The 25,932-nt window shown below is 49.5% G+C and overlaps 1 protein-coding gene across 1 annotated transcript in view; it reads left to right on the top strand.

Moving 5' to 3' along the window:
- The window catches only part of TCERG1L (transcription elongation regulator 1 like), a 219,709-nt gene that overhangs the window by 126,601 nt on the left and 67,176 nt on the right, over positions 1-25,932 (top strand). The window contains exons 5-6 of the mRNA XM_058542727.1: positions 16,368-16,459; positions 19,823-19,911. Coding sequence (XP_058398710.1) covers positions 16,368-16,459; positions 19,823-19,911 — 181 coding nt within the window. The remainder of the gene's footprint in view (positions 1-16,367; positions 16,460-19,822; positions 19,912-25,932) is intronic.

The raw sequence follows: 25,932 nt of genomic DNA, 5'->3' as shown, positions 1-25,932 counted from the left end.
GATTCTAATTGGCTCTTCTAGTCTAGTAGCTGACCCACATGGTAATCAGCCCAGCAGAATGGCGAAAAGATCAACCCAAGACAAGAAGCTTCATCTGAGTATTTCCGAAACAGAGGGTCTTTTTACCAGATGCTTCATGATAAGTGTAGGATTGACTGTTTTTAATTTTTAATATCTTTAGCAGAAATAAATGTTAAAAATGCCAGTTCTTTGAAAAACTTCTGCTATACTTTAAGCCAGAACAAGACCCCGTCTTGGGTAGTACCAAGCAGAGTAAACAGAACTTAGACATGTTGGTCTCCTCCTCCCCATCATTCGACAAGATGCACCTGCCCTTGTCATAAAAATGCATTTGTGTATGGGGAACGGGCTGGCTTCCTGATGGCCTCAGCAGAGGAATTATTCTTCCAGGTGAAGGGAGGTTTATTTTGATGCCAAACCAAATCGGATTGTGCAAGCTGACATTACAAATCATCCCGCGAGCACAGCCCGGATTTTTATCCCTTAGCAAACAGACCGGCAATCCCAAGCCTGTATTCGTTATATGTTATGTTTGCCTTAAACTAATTAAAGCCGTTTATATCAACTGACTGGAAAAACTTCTTTTTTGAAAATAAAGAAAATAACTGAAAGAAGTTGGTTTAAAAAAAAAAGTCTAAGTTAATTTCATCAACTGAGATGAGAACCGCACTATTAATTTTATTACATCTAAATGTGAAAATAAATCAGCGAGGTGAAGACTGCATTTTCATATAGATTAGTCTGCAAAAAGTCAGAGCTGACTCAATAAGAGCTCTTCGGAGAATAAGTAACCTACAAATGCTAAAGCAGTGGGTCTATCAATCAAAAGGCCACCCCCGTCAGATATGCAGAGGGATCCACATGGTTCTGTTTAAATTGCTTTTTGTGTTAGTCATGTAGGGTTTATAAGAAACATAAGTACACTTTTGTGCATTGGGCTTACATCCTCATAAGTATCTTTTCCCTTAAATCATGTAAATGGGTCAGGTTAGGATAAATTTATCACAAATCATGATTTATGTCTAAGAGGATTTTTTAAATAGATGTTTATTAGTTTTAAATTTTATACCTAGTGAAGCCCTGCTGGTCCCAGGCTCCCAGCGAGGTGTGGGAGACATAAAGACTGAATGAGGCTCCATGCATCTCATGGCCTTTGTGTTGATATAACTCAACACAATCCCATCCGATGACAAAGCAAGATGCATTTTTATAAGAGGCGTGAGAAACTTCTTCTGGCCTTTTTCCCTATGTCCTCTCACACGGGAGACTCAGGGACCTGTGAAAGGCTCTAGAATATTCGGCAGGGTGGCTCGATTTAAAGCAGGGAAACACATACACGTGCACACAGATGCACCTAGATTCACTGCTGCATCAGATTGGTTTTGGCTGCTGCGTCCTGATTTGCAGCTACACACTAACAGGAGCAGTGATGCTTTGGGAGGAACGGTCTTTCTCAGCTTATTTGCAAGGAACTGTTAAATGTTTCTCTTAAAATTTTCACAAGAGAAAAATTGGTACTACAGTTTTTCAGAAGACCCAGCTAGGTGAACAAGCTGCATTTTGCAAAGAAGATAATTGGACCCGGGGGGCTGAGTTTGCCACGTGGGAACTAGGGATGCAGAGGCCCCTCTGCTCCTGGCAGCTATCTTCCAGGAAGGAGAGAGGCATCAGCCAATAATTTAAGTAAAATTTGTAAAGAGATGAGAAATAGACAGAGTGGAGGGCAGAGCAAGGGTTCTTGGCTCAATGTGGAGAGTCAGGGATTGCACCCCAGAGAGGATGAGCCCTCAGGGCCAAGCCTGGGTCTCCGGCTGGGTGGGGTCCTCTCTGCTTGCTCAACCAGAGGCAGAGCCTGCAAAGTGGGCAAGGCTGGTTTAGGATGATTTTGCTCTGTAATTGCTAGAATCCCGTTGCGTAAGCACCTGCCATGGCAGACATTATGCACAGCACTGCATATTTAGTATCCGTCCACAGCCAGAATCTTCCATGTGGTATTGTTATGGACTGAACATTCGAGTCCCTCTGAAATTCATATACTGAAGCCCTAACCCCCAGTGTGATAGCGTTTGGAGGTGGAACCTTTGGGAGGTCCTTAGGGTTAGATGAGGTCATGAGGGTGGGGCCCCATGATGGGATTAGTGGAAGAAGAAGAAGAAGAAGAAGAAGAAGAAGAAGAAGAAGAAGAAGAAGAAGGAGAAGGAGAGGGAGAGGGAGGGGGAGGGGGAGGGGGAGGGGGAAAAGGAGAAGGAGAAGAAGAGACACTGGAGTGCTCTCTCTCTGGCACCTGAAGACACATGAACAACGTGGCATCTGCAAGCCGGGAAGAGAGCTCTCGCCAGAACCCCACCATGCCAGCACCTTGATCTTGCACTCCCAGCCCCCAGAACTGTGAGAAATAAATGTCTGTTGGTCTGTGGTATTTGTTATGGCAGCCCAAGCCGACTAAGATGGGTATTATTTTGTCCATTGTGTTGATGTAGAAATTGAAACTCAGAGAAGGTGGGCGATTGTCCCCACACTTCAGGGCTAGTAAGTGGCTGAGCTGGCACTGATTTCCAGGCCCATCTGATTCCAAACCCAGCCTCTGTGCTGAGCCCAAACACCTCTCTGGGCCTCGGGGATGCAGTGGCTGCTGCTGTCCCATCCTCCCTGATTCCTGATCCTCCCAGAGCAGGTGAAGGGGGGGTGGTCCCTAACTGAACCCGCTGTAGCTCTTTCCTCCCAGGTGAGGCTCCATTGTTGGGGGAGGTCCAGAGAGCTGAAGAATATGTTCAACCATGTGGACCAGAGATCCCCTAGACTCAGGGCCACTGGCTCAGTGCCATGGTGGGCAGTGGAGGGGTGGGGCTGTGCCCTTCCTGGCCTGAGCCCTAAAGATCCTGTCATGAGAATTCGGCCAGCAGGGGGTCCTCTTGAATAATCTCATCAAACCCGAGACCCACCCATACAACTGCCCTCAAAGGACAGACCGCTAATAATAGGACACACTCCATGAGCATAATTCCTATTCCAGAAACATGGGCTGCACTCATCTCCCTTCTATATTACAGTTGCTTTAGTATTGAATCCCTCTTTTTTTTACAAAAATGTTCCTATTTGATAAAATTTAACGATGCAATTTAGAGTATAAATATATCTAATCATGCGTTTCTCTTCTGCATGTAACTGAAGGTTATATAAAAAGGTACTTTTAAGGATGTGTTAAAATCTGAAGCTGTGAATACTCGTGCTAAGACAGCTAAGGTGTTAAATGAGATATTTGAGCTCTGAGATAGCAGCTCTTCATTTTAGCGTTTCACTCACCTGGGAAGACTACTGGACCCTCTTGAGATTCCTCGTCTTCTGTGAAATAATAGTGACAGTAGATAGTGGCCTTGAAAAAATCTTTAGTGTGAAAATAAAATTTAATCATTTGTATTATATGTGTAAAACACTATATATTATGTATGACATTATTTACATTGACAATTCCACACATCAACGTTCTCACATTTTTTTCAGCTTTCTCTGCTCCCTGTCATGCCCCAAACAGGGGAAAGTGGGGTGACTGGTCTTACACCAGGCCTGAGCTGGCCTTGGCTGCCCCCTCTGGCCCCGTCTTCCATCACCTGCCCCGGCACCAGTATCTCAGCTCTGAGACTCTGCCCCTGCTCTTCCTCATCTCCATATGACGCTCCCACCTCTTGTCCCAATGCCCTCCCATCATTGGGGTCTCAGTGGATTGTCCTGGAGCTTCTCTCCATTTATGTGCAGGAGTCGCCTGCCCAGTTCCAGAGGAGCCTGTCCTGTCCTCATCCAGGCCCTCCGGCCGCGGTGTTGGTTGGTCACCATCTGCCCGCCAGACCACAGTCACCCTGGCCTCGGATGCGCTTCTCTTTTCTCTGTAATCCCCTCACGCCTCGTGCTGTCCTTAGAGCAGGCCAGCTACTGGGACATACTTTTGGCCCAAAACTGAAGAAACAGTTGTAAACCTTTGTCTTCGGGGAGGACTGCTGTCACGAGGCAGACACCAGAACGCAGGGCTTCCAAACCTGCTGGGGTCACCTCTCTGCGGCCGGACCAGGAACAGCTGCTGGGCAATCGAGGGCATATGGGCCACGACCTCACGCAAGGACCCCCCATAATCAGGGATGTGACAAAACTGTCAACAGTCCTGCAACTGCTTCTATCATCGTCAAGTATCATTTAAGGTTCTGTTCGCCTGCTATAGATTATAGATTAGCAAAATTTTCATTAACCTCAAAACCCAAATCAAAGAAAAATCTGTGATCCTTGCTTAATAACCGAGGATTCCAAGAAATTGCAGAAGCCCCCGCCTCCCAGCCCTCCTTGGTTGTCATCTTGGTGAGTGGGGCTTTCCTGAACCTTCCACCAGAGTCCTGAGGCTAGGCTGGCTCAGCCACACCAGTGGCTGTCGAGGTTGGGGGAGGCGCCACCAAAGACCCAAGTCTACCCAGTGGCCTCTGAGGGAAGCTGGGGCCCTGCTTTTCAGAACACAGGGCACTCTGAAGGGTGGATGCTTCATACCTCTGCCTAGTGCATTCTCGAATTGAAGAAAAGTTTAGAAACCACCTTAAGTAATACAAATTTTGCTGCAGCCAGTCCTGCCCTTCATCATGGCTTGGCCTCTCATCATGAGCCAGGAAAAAGGAAACAGAGAGAAGTTCTTCCCCATGGGCCTCTTCACAGGTGTAGCTCCGTGCCCAGGTGGCCGCAGGGGGGCGTCAGCCTGCTCTGCGAGGGGGCCCAGCTCAGCCTCCTGGCCCTTCGGCACAGACTTCCCTTCCTTCCCCACCAAGGAGAGGGCTGGTCGGGGGTTGTTCACAGGAGCCCATCGAGGTCCCCCACATCATGACATTTACTCTGTAGTCAGCAGGAGCTGAGGCTGAGCTGATGTCTCCACAAGAGCAGAGCCCCCCAGTGATGACAACAGCGGAGCGTGTCCCCATGGGACGAAAACAAACAGAAAAGAACACATCTGAGTTATTAAATGCTTGAGTCCGATGAAGTAGTTAGCATGGCTCTGTTGGAATTGCTTTGTTTTCTCATTAAACAATTAATTTGTGGCTCTGTGGAGTGTTCAGTGGAGTCCCGTCTGTTGATTCTGTTATTTAACTTGATAAAGAGAGAGCCATCAGGTTTGGAAAACTAGATATCAACTCGGGAGCCTTTACACCAAGGGGGATGCTTGGGGGCGAGTCGGAGGGATCCAGGAGACGCCTGTGGGTGGAGCGGGAGGTTGGCCCTGAACTGCAGTCTTTCCCAGGAGCCCCGCAGGTGTAACCAGGTGTCTCCGTGGGGTTGGGGGAGGGGAGGACTGCTGGTCAGCTGAGGGTGAAGGTCTCTACGACCAGTTTCCAAATTAAGGCCGGTGCCAGTGAGAGCAGGGTGTCCTGTCCCCGAGAGGTTAAGGAGCCCCGTCTTCTCGAGTAAGGCCCTGGAAGCATACTCAGCCATTAGGTGGCTCTTCCGAGCCTTTTGAGGACCCTTCAGGAGTCATGAGATGCTCATTATCACATTTATCAAAGCTCAGTTGATGCGAGCGAGAGGCGTTCGCACCACAAGCCTGCATCGTCCTTTCCCAAGACCACTTCACGGACCTCACACCATCGGCTCTTTTGTTCTTCCATTAGCCCAGGAAGACCTCCACTGGGCTGGGAACATCACTCCTGCCACTGCCTTCTTTTAAATTCATAATCCTGTTAAAAGTAAAACAGATAACCTCGAGGTGCAAAGGCTCAGAGCAGCTTCCTCAGGCGGCCCCCCTGCAGAGAACTCGGCTACAGGGCAGAATGCTCACGGGCCAGAGGACAGGTCCCACATGCCAGGTCTGTACCTGCCGGGACCGTGGGCCTGGCGCGTGGTCCCGGAGCTTTGTCATTTTGACTCTGCTGTGTCAGACCCTCTGTCCATCGTGACTTCAGGCTCCTGTGGAAGCAGCATTTGTTAAAGCCCCGAGGAGGATGAGAGGAATCTTGAAAAAGCCTCAGGACAAAGAGATAGAAGAGACTTAATAACTGTCCGAGACTGTAGAGGCTGGTTAGATAAAAACTGTCAACCTGCCAGGGCCTGTCGCTAGAGGAGAAAGATAAGTGGAAACAGACTTGAAACTACAGCTGAGGGCTTAGGGGCTGGACGGCTTCCGTGCCAGAGCACAAGCATCCGTACAGACTAAAGAAGCTGGAGTGTGGATCTGGAAGGGTCCGACTTCGGTGCAGATGGGGGAGGCAGATAGGTCGGCATTGCTGTGGAATTATGTTCTGGAGCCTGCCCTTCAGCCCGTCACTTGCCTAGTCGTGGGCTGATGTGTGTCCACCGCCTGCTGCTCCGTGGTGGCCCCAGAAGTGAACGTTCGCTGTGGCCTTGGGAGTCTTGCAGAAGTTGGGAGGTATGGCACACTCTCCACCCCTCTGACATACCTCAGAGGCGTTAACACCCCACTGAAAGGAGATGATGAAGTGCCCTGGAGTCAGAAGAGGGGGCTCACCTCCGGATGAGGCGAAATGATACACTGTGGTCCAATTTGTAAAGACGGTGTCTGTGTTTCGAAAGCAGTGCATAGTATATGGAGTCTTTCTAATAGAGACAACTTATTTTTGATGTCACCTTTAGAAAACGTCATGGTGCAGACATTCCGCTTGTTCATTTTTACATACATATGTCAGCTTTTCATCCATTCTTTTCTGGCGTGAGTAGGCCGGAGAGCACCATAATTAAATGGTGGATTTATGGGTAATGCATTTATCTTCTGTGATGGCTAAAAGATCATCCTCATAATACTAGTCTTTTCTTTGTGCGTGTGTGTGCATGTGTGTGTGGGGGGTGGGTGCAGCATCCTCTTCTTAGATGGATGGGTGCCTGAGCCCCTGGTGCCAGCTCAAGTCACCAGGGTAACCGCAGTGACAAGCCCAGCTGTGACTTTCATGACAGCCAATTTGGTGGAACAAGCACTGCCAGGTGTGCACTCTCTGCATCCTGAGAACGAGGTGGATGGCGGGCGGGGGTTCTCCTTCTTTCAGCAGCTGTAATGTCCCTGCTGCCTTGAAAGGGGGCGTTGCTTGAATACGTCAGCCCTGCACTGTGAAATGGATTTATGCCTTTTGGAAAAGGTTGAATGCTGCTCTTTTATAACACATTCTACCTGAGCCAGAAGGAAATGTTTTAAATGATGGTTTGCAAGTTTACATGAATCTCTCTCCCTCTTTCTCCCCCTGTCTCCACCTCCACCTCCAGCTCCGTCTACTTCTGTGTCTCCGTCTCCGACTCCACCTTCTACTCCATCTCCACCTCCACCTCCACCTCCACCTCCATCTCCACCTCCACCTCCACCTCCACCTCCATCTCCATCTCGACCTCCACCTCCACCCAAACCTCCATCTCTATCTCCACCTTCACCTCCATCTCCATCTCCACCTCCACCTCCACCTCCACCTCCACCTCCACCTCCATCTCTACCTCCATCTCTGTTTCCACCTCCACCTCCACCTCCATCTCCATCTCCACCTCCACCTCCATCTCCACCTCCACCTCCACCTTCACCTCCACCTCCACCTCCATCTCCACCTCCACCTCCATCTCCATCTCCACCTCCATCTCCATCTCTATCTCCACCTCCACCTCCATCTCCACCTCCATCTCCACCTCCATCTGCATCTCCACCTCCATCTCTATCTCCTCCTCCATTTCTGTCTCTCTTCCCCTCTGCACTTCTTTCTTCCCCTCCACCTCCGTGTCTATGTGCATCCCTGTCTACATCTCTGTCTCTGTTCCTATCTCCACCTACACTGCCTCTCTATCTATTTATCTCCTCTTTTCTTTGTCCAAGTTTGTGGTGAGGTCCTACTTGGTTCATTATAGCTGACAGAGTACTCAGAATATGTTTAATTTATTTTCTTTTAGGAATTGTCTCATTTAATATGTCTCTTTTGCCCATAATATCTTTATTGTTGGACGATAATTGTAACTTTGAATATATTTTTTGAAATTGCAGGGGACTCACCTGTAGCTCATTTATTCATTCATTGAACACATGTTTATTGAGGTCAGAGAGGTGGACTGAGGATCTGGCCCTGTTGATCACTCCCTGGACACACTCTGTGCATGGGTGCTGACTTTCCCTGGGCACAGCAGGACACAGCCTCTCCTGGGGTGGGCTGCAGTGTCCTGGTGACTTCTGGAGCAGGTCTCTGGGCGTGGCACAGCGTGGAGCCAGTTTCCATCACAGACTGTGACATCCCACTGTGCAAGAATGCCACGTCTGGGTGACACCCGTGAGGCAGGCGCTGTGCCCTCTTCTCTGTCGCCCGCTGAAAACCAGGGAGGAGTACTGTTGCCATCAGCATTCAGAAGCCCCCCCATGCACCGTGCCCATTTCCTGCTTCTCCATCCTAATGTGGCTCCTCATCAGAAGCCTGCCTTCATCAAAGAACCGAAGTGCTTCAGGTTGTAGAACAGTCCAGTGAAGGTGGTCCATAATCTCCACAGGCCAGTCTGTCCAATGGTGACCTCAGATCCTTGTTAAGTCAAAAAGGCTAGCAACAGAATCTGGAAGCTCTGGCATGAGATCTTGCCTGGGCACAGAGGGGATGGAGACATGTTACATGGGATGTAGTCACTTTATAGGGCTGGAGCCACATTACTGGGTGGAGCCAGTTACAGGAGTGGAGCCACGTTGCAGTGGCTGTGACCCTTTCTTTGGAGGAAGCGAAGCCTATGTCCTCTAATCTGAGCATTTTAAACCCTTGTGTTCCTTCAAAGGGAAATCCAGGAGGTTACAAATGGGTAGAAAATGAATTCTCTGCAGCTTGCCAAGTCTGTGAAACCACTACCTATGAAAAATTTAGGAGGACTCAGGAATGATTTGCCATTTATTTGACAGTGATCTTCAGTTATAGTGGATTCAAGGAGGTTCCCTCAGACCCCCTCTGCCAGCCTTTGCTGGGGGAGAGAAGGGTGGTCAGGGCAGGGAGATCTGGAGCTTCAACATCCGGGTTCCTGAAGCCCCCGGGCCCCATCAGGTGACCTCCTGACCCAAGACGCCCTCCGACACGATGTCCTGGCTGCCAGGCGCTGTCCCTGCCCACTGAGCAGAGCTTGAGAACATGGCCTTGGAGACTCCACTGCCAGAAATTTGTCTTATCTTCGTATTCCCATGAGAGGCTCTCTGAGAAAATTGCTAAAACATAGCTGCTGCCAGGATCCCTGCCTTTGTTGCTGGTATGTGGGCTTGGTATTTGTCCTGTTGTTGTGGTTCTCAGTGAGATGGTAAGATGGTTCTTCTGTCCCAGTGACTGAGCATCGGTGGTGGATGATCCAAGCATCGTCTTTATGTCAGGCAGTTGCACACCCAGGTGTCTGGTTACTTTGACTCATGGCCTCATGTTCCTGGCTGTGTCCGCCTCTCTGTGTGGTGTCATGCCTTGAGAAGGGCCTGAGACCCCAGCCTGTGTGTCCCCTGGTGAAAGGAGAGGACATGATCCCTGGCTACCACCTGCATTAGCCACCCCTGCCCCTGGCCACGCTGACTGTCCAGCTTCCCTGCAGCCAAGGAAATCTGGCACTGGGAGGGGAGGCTCCCCAGGGATTCACGCCTCTGCATCCTCCTTCTAGTTCCTGAGCTGGGAATCAAGAATCCAAGGGCAGGTGCTCAGTCCTGCCCTTTTCTGTAAACTCCTCACCAGCAGGACTCTGCCTGCTGAGGTGAGGTTGTCACAAGGAAAGGCGTGGAGTCTGAGCTCTGCCCACGGGTCTCCCTGGTGGGACAGGACTGAAGGGAAAAAGAATTAAAGGAGCATTGTCCCTGCTCCAGGCTCCTGTCACCGGGTTGCAACCATGCCTCCCTGCACACGGCCAAGTCAAGCCCCCCCCCTCCTCGGGGTTCTCTCGAGTTTGCTTGCTTTCAGTCCCTGAAATCTGTCTCTTCTGCTTCTGCCGGTGCCCCCGGGCCAGCAGCTCGCACTAATTCACCACTTGGGCAGCATTAAAACTGGACTCTGGCCACTTTTCCAAGGCCTGAGTGTCCCTTTGAGGTTTTAGTTCTTATTGAGGAGGCTGACTCTGAAAATCACTGCACTCTCCAAGCCTCGTTGAAAACCATATACAACAGACCTGAGTGTGTCAGTTTGGTTATCTCAAACATAAATTGCATTTTCCCCCTTATTTTATTACCAAATTTTTCAAAGGAGCCCAGTGCTTAAATTGACAAATAATATCAGCCCTCCCTAATGGCTTACTCTGTAACCTGGAAGACGACTCACCCGGCCTATTTTTCTTATGTGTAAAAGGAGATGAGTGTTTCTACTTTGCCCAAGCATCTTGGAAATTATTTTAAGATGCTGCTTATGGGGAGACAGTATGTGAGATTAAAATACCGTTCATTCTTCTCTCACGACATTTCTGTAAGTGGATGACACGTTATTTGTTCTTGGAGGTGAGAATGTTCATATATGGAAATGGGGTCACTAGATTGTGGCAAACACAGAAAATGGAGCCCAGTGACTCCAGGATTGTTCCCTAGTACCCACGCGTCTACACTGGCCTCTCTAGGAACAGAGACCCCTGGAGAGATGTGTTTCCAAGCTCGGTTCTCCTGCAATGACTTGTCGTGAGCTGGTCTCACTGTTTACTCCCAGCTGCAGCTGAGGCCTCGTGCACGGGGGTCAGTGGTGTGGGTTTTCTTTGTAAACTCTTCCCATGACAGGCAATGTCTGCGACAACCAGAGACCTCAAGTCATTCTGCCATCCCCTCCAACCTCATGGGCAGCCCAGGACGTCACTGTCAGGGTCATGTGGTGGAGACTATCTGTGGACTGGAGTCCCCTCAGTCTCAGAGGAGATTTCTCACCTAATTCCAAATTCGTAGGCAGAGGTTAGTTCTGGAGGAAAAGTCTATCAGAGGTCACTATTGCCTTTCAGAACAGAAGAGGTTAATCCTCTCTCTCACCCTCTTCCTTGGAGTCAGTCTCCCATCACCGACAGGAAACCAGAAGACAGCTGCTCTCACGGGCCCTCCAAGGTCTCTATGTGTGTCCTCTGTTTCTTTGGGATATACCCCAAACAGTTCCAGACATCCTGCTGACTTTTAGAATCCCAGAATTGGAAGAAACCTAGGAGATTATTTCCTTTTATAGATGAGGACCCTGAGACCAAGAGAGGTCAGTATTTATTGAATTAAAGTTAGATTGGGTTTCAGAATCGCCCTTTGAATTAGGAGATGGTGGCATGCTTCTCATGGCTTTTTGACAAGCTGGACAGTTTTGAATTGTTGGCAGTAGTTCTTCATTTTAATAATTTTAAAAAAGCAATTTTTTGAATGTTTAAAAAAATCCTAGTGCTCTATTCAGTATAAGTGGTCTTTGCTGAAGCTTGGGTGCACCATTACCACAAGACCTTGCTGTCCCATTACTGTCATATTTAAGCTGTCTTTGATCTGTGGCCTGATATGAGACAATGACAGATACTTTTGAATCTTCATGTTTCCGGTACTTAAGAGAAGAGGTAGCTTAGATCTGGACTAATGACCAAGAAGTGATATGCTGGGAAGCTGGCCGAGGACCCCTGACCTCAGATTAGAACGCAAGTAAGCCTGCCTCCCTCTCCTTTTAGGGAAATGAAGTTGATTGATTGCTGAGCTGCACGAGTTTCCAAAGCCGAGTCTTGCCCTAGAGAAGCAGCAGGGTTTCCTTTCCCACTTTTTTCAAGGGGACGAGTTATTGCCACTACCCACCTTCCAAGGGCTCCTGGTGTGTACGCCTCTCTGGCCGCCCTCGCCAAGTCCTGTAGCACTTTGAGGGGAGAAGCCATCTACCTGCTCACATCACTTTCCCCCACAGACGACCAGTGCTGTGCTGGATTCCATGTGGCGGTAAATATAGGCCTGTCGGTTGATGGACGTGGCAGTTTTCAGGACAGACTCCTTTTCTCCTTCCAGACTTCCACATGACCTTTCCAGTCTCCCTTGTCGCTCAGCCCTGCCAGGAGGAAAATCAAACCAAGGCCATTTGAGGGCACTTCAAATCACAGAGCTGGGCTTGATCGATAGACGAATTGCACTGAAAGATATTACCATCCTGCCTCTCGAAGGGTGGAAATATATCGCATGCTCTCCTAAGTACTTGAACCCCTGTAGTGTTAGAATTTGTTGGTTTTCCTCCATAAACTAGTTCTCGTCCACCCTCAAGGGAGTCTTTTATGACAACATCATTGGAGTTAGTGGAGAGGCCCAGAGCAAAGAGTACTTAAGCATGTCAGAGTGGACCCCAGAAGTGGCCCACGGAGAGCCGTAGAATAAGCACTTCCATGGCGAAATGCGAGGCGCAGGCCCAATTACGTGTGCGAGCTGGGGTGCCCCGGCCCCCCACGCTCCTCCGGGGTGGCTGCAAAATCAATGACTGTTCAAAAGTGCCGGCTGTTAAGGAAACTGCGCAGGGCCAGGCACAGGCATCTGTCACAGCCATTCTGGGGATACGAGTGTGATCAGGGGCTCTCAAGTAATCGTCAACAGCATCTCCTCCCAGCAGCAGCCACGGGGAACAATGCAAACCTGTTTATCTCAGAGCCAGGTTTGAAGAGCTGATTTTTACAAAGATCAACTATTTTCAATAAAGAAAAGATTTTAATATGTTTTCTCAAGGTAATGAGGGAATGAACACAGCAATCCTACGCGCATTAGAGAACATGCTGTAAGCACCCGGCCGGGCTGTCGTTTGCCTCACACATTTTTCTCCCATCGTGTTATCTCTATGCACTGAGGAGGTGCCGCCACACGCTTCTGTTGATGACCGCTGTATCTTTATACGGGGCTGCCGCGTTGCAACACGGAGCGGGGGGCATGGAAGCACCGCACCGGCCCGTTCGTTCCCTGCCCGGCCCGCTCAGACTCGGAGGAAACCCAGACTGAATGGCTCTGGCTCGCACTCGGGTAGTAAAGAGCCGTCTGCTCCTCTCAGTCCGGGGATCACACGCGTGGAGGCAGGGTCATACCCGAGACGTCGGCTTCGCCTGAAGTGGAAGCGTTTCTACCCCCTTCCTGGGTCCTGCTTTGGGCTGAGTCTCTGCTTGTTCTTATTCTCTGGCCTCCCTCGCTCGGCAGGGGATGAGGGTCCAGGTCCTGCCTGGCCGCCTGGGCAGCTCCTTCAGTGTTGGTCTCCTAGAGCTCAGCAGTGTTCCGGCAGCCGGCCTCTTTCTTTCCTACAAAAGCTGCTCTGGTGGCTTCTGCAGACACCTGCCGTCTCTCTCCTCCGCAGTCCCCCACGGCAGGCCCATGCGTTTCTCGGGCTGGCTGGACACCCTGCTGCCCACACCCGGCCTTCATCGCAACCTCCTGTGACCACCTTCGGCACCCGCTCCCCTCCCGTTTCCTCGGCTACAGGTGGCAGAAGAGCTGGGGTTCCAGAACTGTCTCTCGGACGCCTCTGGTCTCACACAGTCGGTGTGTGGCCAGATGGAGGGCCTGGGCTGAAGCCCAGATGGAGCTCCCTTGGCTCCGGCATCTTGTTCCATGCAGGGGCTCTGTAGGATGAGTGGGTGGGGGCAGAGCATCTGGAAAATCTATCACTGATCTAATAGAATCACCCGGCACTTGCTTTATGGCTTGTTTCACCAGAAAGGAAAAATCCTGTGGCTGAGGGCTGCCCAGTGTTTAGGTCATCAGGTCTCCCCCTCACAAGCTGTCTCCCAGGCAAAGGAGAGGAGTGGGCAGTGCGGGAGGAAGTGTGGACAGAAGTGGCTTTGACGTTGACTTCCGTGACCCGAGCATCGTCACCTTGAGGATGAGGTGCCCCCACATATGATGTAACACATCGAGGGAAGTGGTCATGTGGTTTCAAAAAGAAAAACCCGCTCTCCGGAGATGCCTGGTAAACTGAGTCTCGCTTGTCTGTTTGCCTCCAGTTTTTCCCGCAGTGCTTCAGTTTCTCCTACATTTTGCCTTAAAGTCATACAGCAAATGGCCGTTTTCCTAAATCATTCCCATCTGTCAGCTCTTCTCTCTGATGTAGATGCAGTGACCTGCTAACCCATTTCACAGACACGGAAATAGGGGTGAGGACGGGATTGCCCTGCGTGGAACCAGGGCAGAGACATAGTGTCCAGGCTCCGCACTGCCCTTTGCACCTTGAGGAGAAATGGGCTTTGGGGAGTAGTTCTTAAGGGTCTGGAAATGTCAACAATCCAGTGGCTCTGCTTATCACCATGGGTGATAACAGAACATTTCCACTGCCCGCCAGGTTGGAATGACATGCAGTTCAAGGAAAAGCTGATAGTTCCTTCTCCAAAGCTGATGTTGAAATGGACTCACATTTGGTTGCCAGGCCCCAAGGCGTGTCTCTTGGTGGTGGTCACAGCTGCCCAGGAGCCTGGTGGTCAGCACTGGCCGCCTCTGTGTGAAGGGGGAGGGCAAGGTGGGGCTCTGGAGACACATGGGGTAGAGACGCCGATGACAGGAGGAGGCCAGCCAGGCCAGGAGTCCGTGCTCCATCTGTGTGCCAGCAGCCTCAGCTAAGTGTCCCTAATAGCCAGGACCAGCCAACTGGCCGCTGGGGAGAGCCCACAGGCCAGGGCACTCTTCAGAGTGACAGCAACTAGACAGCGAGCCTCCCTGTGGTCATCACACCCTCTGTCCTTCCATCCATCCACTCGGTAGATGGAGAGGAGGGCTCTGTATGCTTCTGCCTCGTGTGGATGGGACGTTTGGTCCAAGTCCAGAGCTGTCCCCCTGGTGCCGCTCCACCTCTGAAGTACAGCTGTTAGCGGAGTGTTGCCAGATGAGGCACTTCCTCACCGAAGGCTCTGCATCTGGTTGCCCTGCAGGCTGGACCTGGCCCTGCAGCCACAAGGGTTCCAGGTACAGATGCCCACTGTGAGCATGGTGGCCAGGCCCCACAGGGGATCGGAGCCTGTGTGGCCTCTTCCTGCAAACCTCCTCCCCAGAATGGGGGCCAGGGCAAGCCAGAGTTTGCAGTGGGTTGAGGAGGATGGGATGGAGGTGAAATGGGCCCTTTTGGCCTCCCAGCTTGGCTCCTCCCCTGCCTCCACCCTCCAAACACAGATGTGAGGGCTTGGGGAGTACTTGTTGCTCACGCATGCACGGACGGACACACACACACACACACACACGCGGCGGTCCTCCCTTTCCTTCCTTCCACTGGGAAGAATCTACCCCAGAACCTTCCCGACTGTGCTGTACAGACGTGAGCTCTGGGTCAAGCAGTTCCTCTACTTTCAAAGGCTCCTGACCTTGAAGCCTATGAGACCCCAACAGGGTGTCCTCAGTGATCTAACCTGTTGGTTAGGTTGGTGTGTAGTTAAATGGCTTGGGTTTCTCTTTTAATTCTTGGCATTGAAGCAGTGGTCAATCTTCCTGTCTTTCACTGCACCTGTTTACTACTTGCGAACGTTTGGGGGATACATAGAGACTTTAGGATAAGATGAGACCTAACCTTTGTTTGCATATCCAGAATCCACATTTCTGCCATTTCCCTCTCTCCTCCCCAACAACTACTTTTTTGGAGAGCTGTGTGGGCCAGCCCATGGCAAAGCCAGCGCCTACTTTAGTGATGAGCAAAGGAAGGTGACCAGAGGCCAGACCAGCATGGACCCCACCCGCCCACCCCTCAGGGCCAGGGCCAAGGGGGGCCTATCACTGCCACCAGCCATCGAAGCCTAAGAAAGCCTGGTTCTGCTGTCCCACATTGTCCCTTGTCCTTGTCAGGGAGGCCTGTGTCCTGTCAATCCATAACCCACATGGCCTGGGCCATGAGGCGTGGCCAAAACCATCGTGGATGGTGCTGTGCACAGAGGTAGATGGAGTTGCCAGAGGAGTTCAATGTCATCGGAGGCACTTTGTCACCAGACCACAAACGAGGTGACGTGCCAGCACGGCTTTTCCATGGGCTGCATGGTGTTTGTCAACCAATTTGAGTTTTTTTTTTAAGCCAGGATCCCTTTATTTATTTATTTATCTTGTGCAGAAGATCAGCCCTGAGCTAACATCTGTGCTAATCCTCCTCTTTTTGCTGAGGAAGACCGGCTCTGAGCTAACATCTATTGCCAATCCTCCTCCTTTTTTTTTTGCCCCCCAAAGCCCCAGCAGATAGTTGTATGTCATAGTTGCACATCCTTCTAGTTGCTATATGTGGGACGTGGTCTCAGCATGGCCGAAGAAGCGGTGCGTCGGCGTGTGCCTGGGATGCCAACCCGGGCTGCCAGTAGTGGAGTGCTCGCACTTAACTGCTAAGCCATGGGGCCGGCCCCAATTTGAGTTTTTAGGGCCACATTTCATCCTTGTTTAATTTTTCCAAACTCACGTGACCAATGGAATGCTAATGACATTTGTTTTGGTCCCACAGATAAAAGCCTAGAGCGCAGCCTCGCGCCCCGCCCTCCCGCTCTGATGCTGCACGCAGACAGGAAGAGCCCCGCCGGGGACGAAGGAGACAAGGTGAGTCTCGGGACCCGCTGCGTGTTTTAAAGACGTGAAGCCCCAGGTTTGGAGGGCCTCGGGCCAGCACACCCTTCGCACCTGTTTCCCCACGTGGATCTTGTGCAGAGACGTTTTGCAGTCCGCTGTGTGTAACAGAGCGAGACCCAGCACATCCCGGAACACGGAGGAAAAGGAGAAATCCCAGAGGTTAGATAAAAGCCGCCCGGCCTTCCCTCTGGATCCGGGTCCCGGAGCTTGGTCAGTGCTGTGTGGAACGTGGGTGGTGACCCCGGTGACCCTCTTCAGGAGAGAGCTTCGCAGGGCAGCCGGGCTGCAGGCAGACCCACACCACTCAGGCACAGCCGCAGTCTGTATCTGGACTTTACTGTTAAAGAACACCCAGCACGCGTTTGCTTTTTCCTAAAATATTCTGATCTCAGGCCCTTCTCTTTGCCAAATGGCACATTAAACATTGACCAAGAATTCGTTTGGTGCATTTCCCTCCCCAGGAACAACCCAAGAGATTAGCTTTTATTGCTATATTGGAAAGTGACAAGTGGCACTTAATTTGCTCTGATCTGTCTAATATGCTGGAGGCCTCTGGTCCGACTGGGTCTTCTGTTAACATCCTCTCTTAACTTTACTTTCATCAGGTATGTCCCGGCCTCGGGCCCTGTGGAATTCCTGTCCCGCTGGTTTTCATATCATGTCCCCTGTTAGGGACATTCCTCCCTTAGGCACCGTCACTGGGTGGTCCACCCCTCCTTCCCCATCATCAGGCCTGATGTCAAACGGTGTAGATTGACCATGAATGTTACTGCAAATTAAACTCTCGCTCCCCAATGTATGATTTCTCTATAAGACGTTAGCATCCATTCCAGAGTTACATATTTATTAAACAGATAGTCTTCCTAGTGCCTTAAATACTTCCTTTATCACTGGGCTCTGCGTGTCTAATTCACTTTTATTACTTTAGCGTAGAAGGGAAGTTTTACGCCATGATTAGGCATTTTTATCACCAACAGGAAATCATCACCCCCGCATGCGCCTCATGAAGGAGGCCTTGGTAATTAGAGGTGGAGAAACCCAGCATGGCCCAATCTCAGTGCTGGTCCCCATTGCAAATCCCCTCCCGCCATGTTTACTGGAGTAATTAGCTGGGTAATCCACGACTCAGAGGCCGCTCCTTGGGTTTCATTGTTCTATTAGTTTCTTAATGAAAATCTCCCCTTGTTTCTCTAATTGGATTAGTAACATAAACTCTGGTCTTATATTTTTTTAACAACTCTTTGTGAATAATCGCTGTTATCTTAATTGTTTATCCTGACCTTATTTTCTCACAGGAAACAAAGACATTTCCTACTACCTGAACATTCTGAAAAAAGATCGTTCTTAACCTTACAAACTTAAGGATAATTATATAAATTACAAATCACTTGTGTAACGTAATTATCTGTCACAATGAATGAGGGGCCGCAGGAAGACTCCAGTAAAAGACCAGGATGAACACGCATCGGGAGGAGGAGCCCTTGTTTCCCGGGCGTTACTGGTGTGAGGTTATCAGATGCCCTTCCGGACTGGCCCTCCCCCCAAGACCACACAGGAACTCTTCCTGATGAATGTCTCATCCTGCCTTTCGGCTGATTCTCGCCCTGACCCCTTCATTCCTGATAACGCGGCCTGTCTCAGTCCTCGTCTCATGGATGGGGTGTTCACTCTGCGGCCAGTGGTTTTACCTGCGTCCCGTTGTCTGGCGTTGATTCCATCTTGGATCTTACAGACACTTGGGCTCTTTTAACTTTTTGTTTGAATCTCATGTTTCAGTTCTTCCATAGTTGAGCACTTTCCTTTCTGACGACTCAGTGTGAAAGGAGGCTGAGGTGATGGAAATGAGTGCTGACCCCGGGGTAGCCCTCGGGGGCCTGGAGCGAGTGTGCTGGGCTTTTGATGCAATGGCTGTCTCCTCGTGTGGCCAGACCTGCACGAGTGCTCACACGGGCATGGAGCCTGACTTCATTTCGCTTTGATCGTTCAAACAAATGACCAATCATCTCCTCACCTACCCCGTCTCGTAGAGTACTGACGTTAACGGCGGGAGAAACAGAAATTCTAAAATTTTAGGACGACATTCAGTTTTTCCTTAGATGAATCTAGAGCTTTAACCGCACTTGACATTCTCAGCTCCGAACCTGGCTGTTGCTTTGAATGATGTGCTGGTATCTTTTAATCTCACCTGATTTTCCGGGAGAAAGAGAATGCAATCTTTATCATGTTATTCTAAGTCTGAGATTAAAACCATGGGAACAGCTGGGAGAAGAAAATAAATTGCTCATCACTAGACTTTACTGTGCTCGCTGTGAGCTCATTTCTTCCTTTAGCTGCTGTAAAATTGAGTTGACACTTACTTTTTAAAAAATTCCTCACTGCGATTTCGCAGTTCCACCTGTAGGAATTTGGTAGTTTTCCCCTTGTTTAACAAAGATCCAGTGTACCTCATACATCGATGCAGCTGAGTAGGTTAATCGGAATCTTGGATCGCTGTTTAGTTGGTGTTATAATCGTCCGTGTTTTCTCATCTCCAGCAACTTTATTTCTCTCCAGATTCTGCGTAAGGAACGATGATCCAGTGTCCCAGCCACGGTTTTTGTTTTGTTTTTTTTTTTCTTTTTCTTTTTAAATTTAGGGAATAAACCTTCATTTTCTTCTAGGTGATGTAATGCTCAAATGTTATTTTCTAAGTGGAGGCACAAAGACAGAGTGATTTTCACACCCACTGTGCCCCGGAATCCCCTGAGCAATGTAGACACCCCTGAACCCCTGCCCAAGTAGACACTCTAGAAAGGCCCATCACTCAGGCATGGGCATGCTGCAGGGACATGGGCCTGTCACTTCCTTCTGCCTTCAAGGGACCCGGCTGGGCCAGCCCCAGCTGCACCAGGACCCCTCAAAGCTTCGAGGTTCTTGGCCACTGAATGCAGTGTTTTGGCGGCATGGAATCAGGTCAGCCTGATTCCAAAGATGAATCGGGTGGGATTTTCTGCCCCCGAGTCATTAAGGCCCTGGAAGCAACCCCTTGGCTGCTGCTGCCTGTCTCCATTTCTGCAGAAGCAGGCAGCTCAGCTGATTCTGGATAATTAGCGGGATACTAATTATCTGAGTAACTGTCTGAGTTACTCAGCACGGTCTGTTTGTGCCATTAATTCTGTATTCTCAGCATAACTGCCCAGCCCATTTGCTTTGCTGTCCTGAGTAGGTCATTATTTACTGGATCCTGTAGGCAGGTCTGTCTGCAGGAGACTTGTTATCCTTTCCTTGGTTGCCTGTAATTGAAGATGAATGTTTAGATTAAAAAAAAAGCTCTCCTTCTCTTTCTGTTGAAAGGAGCCTCCATCGATCCTAGTGACAGGAGAGGACAGTGCAGCAAAAGGCAACAGACCCGTCGCCTCTACCCCAGTGCCCGGATCCCCCTGGTAAGATGCCCTGAAACCTGACAGCAAGGAGCTTTGTCTTCTCTCAGCGTTTGCTGGTGGTCACCAAAGAGAAAATGCATGCTCCTTACATGATATTGTGCTTTAAAAAATTAATTTGCAACTCATGGCAGGTATAGTTCTACACTGCTGTCACAGTGTGCAGAAAGAAAGATGGCATTTAAATGATGTTATCCTGCTCCGATATATTTGGAATTTGTTAAAATAACAATGCTGTTGCATGTGTATATATCAGTGAAAGACAGTGTCTAAAGAAAATGTAGCACACCTTAAGCTTCAAAAGATTTTTTCCCTCTACTCCAAGAAAAGTGTGACTGCGTGGCTGTTAATTAAAGATGTGTCTGGCTCTCTCCATTTGCCCTCTGTGAGGATTCCTGATCTTTGACTATGCCACACTCAAAATACCCTCCACAAGGGAGCCACCATCTTTGGTTTTTAAAAATGTCCTTTTATAATGGAGTAATTTGGAAGCAGAATAAAAAGGTTATTATAGTAAAAATTAGTTTTAAAACCTGAAGATTATAGTGCAGGATACAGCTGGGAGGAACAGCAAATTTAAAGCACAGAAATAGCAACACTCATGTCCACTTAATGTGCTGTCCGGGTAGGAGCAGCAGCTGCCCACAGTCCCAGGTCTGACGTCAGCCTTGCATAGCGTCCCTGGCAGCTAGCGATATCCAAAGAGCACGTCAGGGTCTGTCATGTCCTGTGGCCCTGCCCTGATCACTTGCTTATGGTGGTAACTCCAACTGGAGAGACTGGGCACCCGTGCCTTCTTTGTATGGTCAGTGGTCAGTGTCGGCCAGCAGCTGGTGGCCTCCCGCCCTCTGCCTTCAGCTGAAACTGCTCTGCACCCTGGGGATGCCTCTCGGATAAGGGCGTCCTTGTCCTAATGTGTGTTGTGTTCCAACAACAACCAATTCTCCCAACACTTACAGAGTGTCCTGCAGTTCATTCCGTTCTGATGCTGACTCCCGGAGCTAGCCCAGACCCCATAGGCTGAGGGCTCAGTCCCACAGGACTGCCCGACTTCAGACCCAGTCACACATGGGGTCCAGGGCTACCTGCACTTCTGCCCGGCTGATTGCAAATTCGGGAGTCCCCACAACCTCCCCCCAGGTTTGATAATTTGCTTGAATGACTCACAGAACTTAAGAAAGTGATTTACTTATGATGACAGTTTTATTATAAAGGACACAGCTGAGGAACCGCCAGACGGAAGGGACGCAGAGGGTGAGGTATGCGGGAGGGGCAGAGCCTTCCTGCCCTCTCTGGGTGCACCACCCTCCCCGGGCATCCATGTGTTCCCCAGCCTGGAAGCTCTCTAACCCTGTAGGTCAGGGGGTTTAGGGCTGTTTTATCACAGAGGCGTGATTGATAACATCACTGGTCAAGTGACTGAACTCAGTCTCCAGTCCCCACTCCCTGGAGGTTGGGGGTGGGGCTGAAATGCCCGTCCCTCTAATTCTGTCATTGGTCTTTCTGGTGACCAGCCATCCTACAAGAGTCACCGCATTAGCATGAACTCAGAAGTGGTCCCAGGGGCTTGTTGTGAATAACGAAGGACGCTCCTGTCACTCAGCAAATTCAAGGGTTTTTGGAGGTTGGTGCCAGGAATCCAGGACAAAGACCAAATATTTCCTTTTATTATGCCACAGATGCTGTTTTCGGTCTTCTATAATAAAGTTTTAAAACCCTCTCGACTGTGTTTCTAAGGCAGGCTCACTTTACAACAAACCCCATTTGGGGGACTTGGGATAAATTCAGTACAAGTGCGGCCCTGTCACACGGCCTTAATGGTGCTGCCCTCGGGGGATTGTACAGTCGTCCCCCCTTATCCGAGGTTTCACTTTCCATGGTTTCAGTTACCCGCAGTCAACTGAGGTCAAAAATATTAAATGGAAAATTCCAGAGATAAACAATTCATAAGTTTTAAATGAGTAGCATAATGAAATCTCCTGCCGTCCTGCCCAGGACGCTATGTCACAGTGCCTGGTCACTCTCGCCACTTCATCTCATCATGTAGGCATTGTTCATCTCACATCATCGCAAGAAGGGTGAGGGCAGTACAATAGGGTATTTTGAGAGACAGAGACCACATTCATGTAACTTTTATGACAGTATATTGTTATCATCTTCGTGATCAGATCGACCATCATGGTATTGCAATGCTTGTGTTCAGGTAACCCTTGTTTTACTTAATAACAGCCCCAAAGCCCAAGAGTAGTGATACTGACAAGTTATTACAGTATATTGTTATAATCTTTCTATTTTATTATTAATTATTGTTGTTAATCTCTTCCTGTGCCTAGTTTATAAATTAAACTTGACATAGGTATGAATGTGTATATACATGGTTCGGTACTATCTGTGGCTTCAGGCGTCTCCTGGGGGTCTTAGGACTAGTCCCTGTGGATAAGGGGGCACTACTGTAATTAGGTGGAAGATGTGACCTTGAACACTAGAACCTTCTAATAGGGAAGCTGCATTTTTGCTTCCTCAGTATTACCGTGTTACAATGCAAAATGCTAAGTGGGATCCTGAAAATCACACTGTTCCTCGGCTCTCCCTGCCCTGTCTCAATGTGGGTCCTTGCCTGTAAATGATAAACCAGCACGAGCCCTTCCTGGGCTTCCGCCAGTGGCAGCCGTGCGGTGGAGCCTGCTCTCCTGCCAGCTTCTCCCTGACTCTCCAGCAGAGTGGGGGTGGAGACCCTCAGGAGAGCCAACTGCGCGGTGGCGCGGGTTATCTCGCCAGAGGAGGACATGGGCGATGCCTGCTGGTGCACGGAGGAGCGCCACCCCACTCCAGGGGATGCACTTTCTGAGTGAGGATTAGCCTGCTGGCTGGAACTTGTGTGCTCTTTCCCCGAGGTGACGGAGATGCTGCTGCTGCCCCCGCTGCGCTCCTCATTCTCTGCTTTTCCAACTCAATTCTTCTGGCAGGAGAGTTTCTTGGCTTTGTTGAGCAGCCCTTGATTGAGGATGTGAGTGTTGAAAGAGCCCCACGGTACCCTGGAGGCTGGGTCTGCATTTCCCCTGAAAAGTGGGGGCGGGACCCTTGACCTTGCTGGGTGAGGGGGCAGCTGCCAGACTGGCTTCCTCTGTGACTTCCTCTGTGACTCCCCGATTGAGAAGTGACTTGCGTGCGACTGACATCCTCATTCATCTTGGCATCACACATATGGAAACCTCGGTGACAACATACTCTACTGGTGCTGCAGTCTGCCACCTGGAGAAGAGCTCCTCAGCCACAGGGAGCCGTGCCTGTTTCACTCAATTAACTCAAATCGTCCACCGCAAGCCCCGTGGTCAGCCTTTACTCAGGGTCAGCCAGGCTCTCTGGGAGACGATGGGCAGAGAGACCCACTGGAGGGGCGGGAAGGCCAGGACCCCTGGCTTTATCATCTGTCGTCCTCACTGGCAACTACCTGCGTATTAGGACATTTGAATCGGCCCGTGGAGTGGTGAGGACACCCTCACCCGGATGGAGGATGTTCCAGGGGTAGTGGCTACCTTGAACTTTCTGATAAGGAAGACTCACGGTGACGCCTTGCATGTGGAAGTGGGTGGGAAGAATGGTGGGAAGTGACTGGGTCTCTAAGAGGTGAGGCCCCAGACACTGGCGGGTCCTGCGGGCGGTGTCAGCTGCAGTGGTCACCGGGGGAGCGAGCAGGTCACCGAGGAGCTCTGGTGGTTTCACTGAGTCTCTTTACTTCTCACGGCCAAATGCCCAGAGCTCCCTGCCTGCATCTCGGGGAATCTCGTTCTTGTCCTTCCCTTGATGGTGCGTCCTCTCCACCCTGTCCCTTGTCAGTCAAGCATCAGGCCCCACTCCCACCTCGGAGATCCCCCTCCGGAGGGAAAGGTGAGGGTCCAGGCTGCCAGCTCAGGTCAGATCTGAGAATTAGACCCTTTGCCTACAGAACCTTAGCCTTAACCTCAGACCAACATTCTCCTAAGAAAACTTAGGATTTCTAGAGGCTTCTAGAGGATTCAATGCAGGTGGTGCGGGGTCGGGGGCAAACAGGCTGGGCTAACGTAGGCTCAGAAAGGATTCCTCCTGATCATCACAGAGCTGTGTGGGGGCAGCTGGAATCACAGCAGTAGGAAGAAAAGGCTTTGGAATCTACTCAAAACATGTAACGTGGAAATCAAAGTATTCTTGCTCTGTTAACATTTTCATTGTGGTTACATTTTGAATAAATCAGAGCTGAGAAATTGAATGTTTGGAAGGACAGCAGGATAAACTAAGACCCTAAATCACATGTGTGTAGTTATAGGGAAGAAACTTGCTTTCAAAGGTTAAAATTGTTGCTCCGTGGAAAACATACTGGGAGGTGAGAGAGCTGTATAAATGTGTGTGAAGTGGTGAGGAAAGAGGATGCTTTTCTCCTTGTTCTCAGAAGGAGCTGTTCTGTGCACGAGCGCTAAACGGATACATATGGAATGCCCAAAGCACGAAAGTGGTACCTTTAATTATCCTTAACTATGCAGGATTCTCTCTGCTGTTCTGTTGCCAGGAGAGGTGGCCAGATGTGTAGCCTCCGTGAAGGTACTCGTGCAACACGGAGCACTTCAGAAATGCACAGGGAGTGCTCTGACGATGGAGGAAAATGGAGAAGGAGCCACTGCCTGCTCTCGTCTCGCGGCTCATGTCAGTTTCACCCCTAAAAACGGTTCCAGAGCCCAAAATAATTCCTTTAGCCAACTCTGCTACTCAGAAACTCATTTAGCTTAGTGCCATTGGGAAGTTGTAAGTATGCCGTAATCTGAGGCATAATACGTTAAGAAGAAAAAAGAAAGCGAACACTATATATGCACTTGCATAAAAAGTGGTATCCTATCCACCCCTAAATGGAAGACTGGACTCGTGCAATGTAATTTGAATTATTTTTTCAAATCTCCCGTTTCCAGGTATGTTAATACTAGAATAGCATTGTTATTCTCTTACGGAATTTCTTCTTCTCCTTCTTCTTCCGTTTTTTTGTGTTTTTTTTTTTTATAATTTGGCTTTTGACCCAAATGGCAATTTTGGGAGAATTAAACCACTATGTTATTGACAAGTAATTAAAATTTTTTTTTTGCAGTTGTTGAAGATATGGGAAAATTTCAAAGGTAATTCTTAAACAAAGTGTAAAATCCATGAGCCTTTGGCTTAAATGACAGTAAATGCCAATACCAATGATTAATTAGCATTTTAAAATGATTTAAAAGACTGTGGATTTACAAAAAATTAGGTATTTTCATGAAATAAAAAAATGAACATTGGTTTTAGAATTATATCATTTTCTGAAAAATCAAGAAAGATATAGTACAAATTTTATGTCAGTGATGTATTAATAGCAAAACCCACAGTCCTTTTTAAAATGACTGAGGAAGAGATAACAGTGGCCTCAAGAAAGAGGAGGGAAATGCTACATCCGTCAGAAAACCGACACCTGGGCCCGGCCCGTGGCGTAGCGGTTAAGTGCGTGTGCTCCGCTGCTGGTGGCCCGGGTTCGGATCCCGGGCGCGCACCGACGCACCGCCTGTCAAGCCATGCTGTGGCGGCGTCCCATATAAAGTAGAGGAAGATGGGCACAGATGTTAGCCCAGGGCCAATCTTCCTCAGCAAAAAGAGGAGGATTGGCAGATGTTAGCACAGGGCTGATCTTCCTCACCAAAACAAAACAAAACAAAACAAAAAAAACCCGATACCTTCAGAAGGAGCTGCTGCCCAGCAAGGCTGGCTCAGGTTTCATCGTAAGAAGGGAAGGCAGTTAAAATACAAGAGGTGTGTGAGGCTTTATCAAAATGACCGCGGTGAGTGCTTACGATGGTAGTAACTTGTGTCGTCACTGAGAAGCCAATGGCTGATGTTGGATACCTGCCTTGGAGGTAGGAGGCTGGGCCGTAATTATGGGCCCAGTAAGAACAACAGGAGATGTGCTTTTGTTGAAATATTGTACATGTAAGCACGGGTGACAATCTTTTGAACAGCTGATTAGTGTATCAAAATCCT

The sequence above is a fragment of the Diceros bicornis genome, chromosome 6 (genome assembly GCF_020826845.1).
Source record: "Diceros bicornis minor isolate mBicDic1 chromosome 6, mDicBic1.mat.cur, whole genome shotgun sequence".
Classification (NCBI taxonomy): domain Eukaryota; kingdom Metazoa; phylum Chordata; class Mammalia; order Perissodactyla; family Rhinocerotidae; genus Diceros; species Diceros bicornis.
This window is presented reverse-complemented; position numbering and strand designations above follow the sequence as displayed.